The sequence below is a fragment of the Bidens hawaiensis genome, unplaced genomic scaffold, assembly GCF_021521415.1.
Source record: "Bidens hawaiensis isolate Kalapana, Puna unplaced genomic scaffold, B.hawaiensis_p1.1 tig00045333_1, whole genome shotgun sequence".
Taxonomy (NCBI): Eukaryota; Viridiplantae; Streptophyta; class Magnoliopsida; order Asterales; family Asteraceae; genus Bidens; species Bidens hawaiensis.
In genome coordinates, this window is record NW_027505934.1 from 25,135 (window position 1) to 31,108 (window position 5,974).

Consider the following 5,974-nt stretch of genomic DNA (forward strand, 5'->3'; position numbering starts at 1 on the left):
TATTTTTTAAAGATAAATATATGTTAAAATTCTGATGAACCTTTATCTTTATAAAAGTTTGGCACCGACCCTCTTCCAACTCCTGTGAAGTTTTTCCTGAGTTCGTTACTGGCATAAGCACTACTTTCACTATATATACATGTTATGCACATCGTTCACTTAAATTCTATGTTTTGTTTAATTGTGAATTCCAAACTGATAAAAACAGATTAATCTTCTTCTGGAACCTAACATAACTCATTTCAAATATTATTTGTAGAACTAGTCTTTTAAAAATAAATGCAATTATTAAACTCATTTATAAATTAACAGTTTATCAAAATAATATTTTATTTATAAATATTATTTGTTTATTTACAATTTCTTTTCAAAATAATAACTATTTAAAATTAATCAGAAATTTTAATATAAAACATAGATAGTTTTTATTTTTATTTGTCACAACTAAATTAAAATAAAACACTTTTGCAAGGGTTATGCACTTATGCGAGAGCACTTTATTTTTTTAGTATAAAAAATATTCAAAAGGTAAAATCTGGACTTCCACTCACCACAAGCAAAAAGAAATGAGAACAGTCTTTTTTATCATACGAATTTAATAAATTTAATGGTAAATTTATAAATCAAAGAAAAAATTGTAATTTGTGTCGTACGTATTTGAAAGCATTTCACGTATTTAAAATATTTTCATGATAAAGTTTTTATTTATATCCATTAACCTTTTTATAATTACTTAAATTTTAGTTTTATTTAATTAATTCATAAATTTTTTTAGTCTTAAAAACACAATTGGTTGGATAAAAGGTTTAGAGAATATTATTTTTCATTTAACATTTACTAATAAAATATTTACGGTTGTTAATTAGCACTCATAAAACACAAGCTAGAATAACTCAAAGATTTAATTAAACAAATACACTAATTAACATTTTCATTTCTTAGTTGCATTATAAAACACTATATTATTAATAGAAGCAGCAAGTGTTGGGACTGAAAGATTTGTGTATATTCAATTTCGTTAATTTTGCTTTGTAGCTAGGGTTAGGGTTGTCCCTGAGAATTCACGTACCCCGACCGAACCCGAAAATTATGCCCTTTAATCCTTAACGAACTATATATGTAAACTATTTTTTTTGACCGACGGTTAAAGTTATAGTAATAAGCATAACAAATAACAAAATAATGATATTAGAATGAATTTATGACATATTAAATAGACTATAAAGTGTTCACGTATTATAAAAATATATATTATATCAAAATTTTTGTGCCACTGAAAAGCACGTGTCCCGACGGGACGCCCACATTGTCCACTCTCAAGATGATCCTTGGTTAGGGTGTTGGTTTTTAGTTGTAGGGACTAATGTAATTTCTTGTCTCTTGTATGCTCAGGCTTATTACATATAGCTTACAAGCTAACTTTTTTTTCTTTGTTAATATATCTAGCCTTTAAAACAAAAACCTTGTTATTTTGTTCAGTGTTTAGTCTATGATTTATTATCTTTCATAATAATCATTTTATACCACTCTTAATTTCTTTTGGAACACATATAACACACTTTTCTTTTCTTTTTTTTTAAGGATTTAAACCTAGTTGGTAGGTCATCATGTACCACTATCTCAAAGACTTATACTCATTTCTTCACACTCTTTTTAAAAAGGATGTTTGTATATTCAAACTCATTAATATTTGTTTTGTTATACAAAACACCCTTTTGAATTTGAGAACTCAGCCTACGTATATATATATCAGGCCAACCTCATTTTACTTGATAAGCTATCTCTCATCTCATCTTAGATCAGCTGCTACATAGCCTCCTATATGGCCATGGAGAATGATTCTTCACCATCACTAACCACCCTTTTCACTTGCCTTAAAACCGCAACCTCACCTTCAAAGATCAAGCATGACATAGTTGATTTTGCCTCCAATATCAAGAACATCGCGGTTGATGATCCGAGAAGGATTATACACTCTTTGAAAGTGGCATTAGCCATCACATTGGTTTCCATGATTTACTATCTACAACCATTCTATGATGGCATGGGTGATGCCGGCATGTGGGCGATCTTGACCGTGGTTGTTGTTTTCGAGTACACTGTGGGTAAGCAACTTAATTATACCGCAATAAGAACTCGTGTACATTACCAAATACAAATGCATATAGTTCAATACATGAAGTCAGTGAGCATGTACATGTTTTGACTTGCTTTTGTTCGGTATAATAAAATAAAATTACTTACATTTAATTTGAAACTTATTGATATCATATAAGAATTATTGGAGATGATTAGATGGAGCAGTGATTCAAATAGCCGTTACAAAAAGATAGAAATCATTAAATGTCAAATAAGACAAAATTAACTTGCATGAGAGAGTGATCTGATTAAATCCGTTTGACGATTATCCTAAAAACTTATATTTACATTTTAATGCACATTCATGATCTTTGAAATAAATGTTCTGTTTGATTTTTAAGTGTCACAAATTAGTCGTCGTCGTCGATGTAATTGCAATAATCCTAATTCCTAACTGTTTTTATTTCACATGTGTTTCATTAGGTGCGACTTTGAGTAAAGGCATGAATAGGGGCTTTGCAACCTTACTAGCTGGTGCATTAGGAGTCGGCGCCGAATCATTTGGGAGCCTATTCGGGCCAACCATTAAACCCATCGTTCTTGGTTTACTTGTTTTCTTATTAGGTAAAATCTTTAACTTGATCTCTTATATTTATACAAACGATACATGATATACTTTATGGTTAATGTTGATTAAATTCTGAAATTGTTATTGAATTTTTTTCCTAGTTGCTGCTGCCACTTTTTCAAGATTCATCCCCAACATAAAAAAGAAGTACGATTATGGGGTCCTGATATTCATACTCACTTTTAGTTTAGTATCTGTTTCGGGTTATCGAGTTGATAAAATTATAAAACTGGCTCACCAACGATTTTTGACAATCATTTTCGGTGGTGCTACTTGTGTAGTCATCTCTATGTGTGTTTTTCCTGTGTGGGCCGGTGAAGATCTTCATAAACACATTGTTACTAACTTGGGAAAGCTTGCAAGCTTCTTAGAAGGTTTGTTTAAATATACATACATTTTTGTAACATATTTCCATAATTTCTTTAGTTTATTACAATTTTTCCTCCATCAATAGAAATTAACAAATGTCTTACAGGATTTGGGGAAGAATACTATAGAGTTTCTAAAGGTGACAAATCATTTCTTTCTGCATATAAAAGTGTTCTAAATTCTAAAGTCACCGAAGAGTCACTGGTTAGCATACTTTATATAATCTATATTTTGTTTTTTAAATCATGTGTATCTCATATGTATGCATGTATGTACGGACAAGCTAAAACTTTTGTTCATTTAATGTACATAAGTCCATTAGTTATTGATCAACTTTTAATGAACTATATTTGAAAATAGGCAAATTTCGCATGGTGGGAAATAGGACATGGAAAATTTAGGTTTAATCACCCATGGAAACAATACTTGAAGATTGGAGTTTATACACGTCAATGCGCATACCATATTGAAGCTCTTAGTGGATATCTCGATGCAAAAAATGAAGTATGATCAAATATTATTTTTAAGATATATATGTAATACTATATATATAACTTGATCTAATATAACTTAATATTGTTCAATAGGTAACATCCGAGTTTCAAATAACAGTTCAAGAACCCTGCATGAAAATGAGCTCCGAGGTAGGAAAAACGTTAAAAGAATTAGGAAATTCGATGAACCTAATGACGCAACCTTCTACTTCAGCAGTTCATATAGAAAATTGCAAAAAGGCAATAGATGACCTCAATGTCACATTAAAAAAGTCCATGGCAGTCGAACGAGACAACATCCTAGAAACCATACCAGTCATCGCAGTCACATCAATACTAATCGACATCATAAAGTGTGTTGAGAAGATATCCGAGGCTATTGAAGAACTTTCTAAACAAGCCCATTTCAAAGAACCAAAAGACATGACATCAGATGAAGCTGGAAAGCCACACTCGCGTCGTCGCGGTGTGGCTATAAAACCTGTTGATGGTGGAAATGACCAAGAATTGATCACTATTAAAGTTATATCAGATGACGAAATACCACAAAAAATGGATCTTGATAAAAGCAAACGAGAAATCAACCAGCTATAAGGACTATACATATAATAATTAATTAATAATAATAGCAATAGCAAATGAATCCTAACCATTTTATGTCATGATGGGATTCATAATTTATGACCAACGATTTGTTTCAGATGAATTTTTCAAGTAAAATAATGTGTCAAGTGACAATTTTTTAATGAATTTTATTATTATTTATACACGGTATTTTAACGACAATATCTGCATCAAGTTTAGAATTCAAAATATTGCTCTAGGATTTATTTTTGGTCCTTCTTGTTATAACTTATATGGTTTTATTTTTCATCTTAACGTCTCAACTGCAACAATTAATTCAAGAGGGTCAAATGTCTCTTTCGTGCTGCCCGCTTATTTTGGCCGGAATTTCTTCGGATTAGTTACCTCAGTTCCCTTCCCAATTTTCCATCCTTTTAAAACGGTCTTGGTGTAAACCCGAAACCGACTTACTGGAACCGGGACTGACATAAACCGAATGGGGCATCAGAAGTCAGGTCCTCGGTTTCAGTTTTACTGGATTTTTGGTTCTCGGGTCGGTTCATTTCATACAAAATGATCAGCCCTATAAGAAGGTCTTCTAGGAAGCCCCGTTAGAAAACTTCGTGTGGGTCCCTTTAAAAGTCATTTGTTTCGTGTGAAGGAGACGATGATGTTTTAAGAGATTGATAAAACCGGGTGAGAAAATGGTGGATGAGAATGAAGTGATCGAAGCGGAAATCTATTAGATGGGAGAGATGGTGTAAAGAACTGTTGAGTAGTTAATTTTTGATGTTTTAGTTCTTGTTGGTGTGCTGATTTGATCATGTTTGTTTTGTTTGTGTTAGTTTCTTGAAGTTGCTTTTGTTTGACTTGTACTTTGGTGGGTGTTTTTGCTCAGTTTCTTGCTGATTTCTTTAATATATTTTGTTGTTGGCTGTACAAAAAGAAAAAAGATGTATGCACTTTGCACCATGAAGTGATGAGTACATGACTCATGAGTTCACTGTTCATAAATGACTTTGTTATTTGTAATTATTTTCTATTTGAATTTATTTAAGTGTTACCTTTAGTATATTTTTTTACCGCAACTTTATTAAACGACGACTAGCAAGAAGCTACAAATACAATAATAATTTTAAAAGAGAATTTACATCAGTCTTTCTAACATATTGATTTAAACGAAGTATTTTTTATCCAAAGAAAACATTACTTTATTTCGTCCACAATCCTGTAATTGTGATAACATTGCACTCATAAGTAGTTTTATTTCTTGTCTTGCAAACACACCAACAAGCCGTCATAATGACGCCATAGAGAGCGTTCTTTTTATTATTTTCTAACGGAACCGTTTTGTGTAACAATAGGAAATCCCTAACCGAGAACACAAAAATAGGTAGTGTTTCACACTAATTAATGAAGCTCCAATTCCCGATTGGTAACTTGGCAAGACATGAGGAGATGGTCTGGTGTTTCCTGAGACTAATACATAGTCACTTGAACCCACCTGTACATTCATGTAAAGTAATACAACCCGGGTCGAGATTCTATCTCTCTTCGCTCTCCAAACAAACACGTTTACTTTCTTGGGTACCCAGTTGTTCCAGTCCGTTGCAAATTGAGTGTTTGGGCCTGTTGCATTAAACAAAACCCTCTTTGTCAAGGCTACTGTATGCTTACCAGATTTTACTAAAAACTTTGAATATACCTTTTAAAGTTTTATATAACTTTGAATATGTTGTTACGATTGGTTTTTTCTTTTTTATCTTCTATTTAATACATGTATTTGAACATAAACAGAGCATAATTAATCAAATATTAAATGCTTTAGTTATATTATTAT

General features: G+C 31.6%; 1 protein-coding gene across 1 annotated transcript; it reads left to right on the top strand.

Annotated features, from left to right (window-relative positions):
- The first annotated feature begins 1,605 nt into the window (after positions 1–1,605).
- Positions 1,606–4,183, top strand: LOC143616021 (aluminum-activated malate transporter 8-like). Its single transcript, XM_077088990.1, has 6 exons — positions 1,606–2,105; positions 2,563–2,703; positions 2,809–3,081; positions 3,183–3,280; positions 3,437–3,580; positions 3,664–4,183. The coding sequence occupies exons 1-6, from the start codon at positions 1,823–1,825 to the stop codon at positions 4,162–4,164; spliced, it is 1,440 nt and encodes a 479-aa protein (XP_076945105.1). The 5' UTR covers positions 1,606–1,822; the 3' UTR covers positions 4,165–4,183.
- Positions 4,184–5,974: the final 1,791 nt, after the last annotated feature.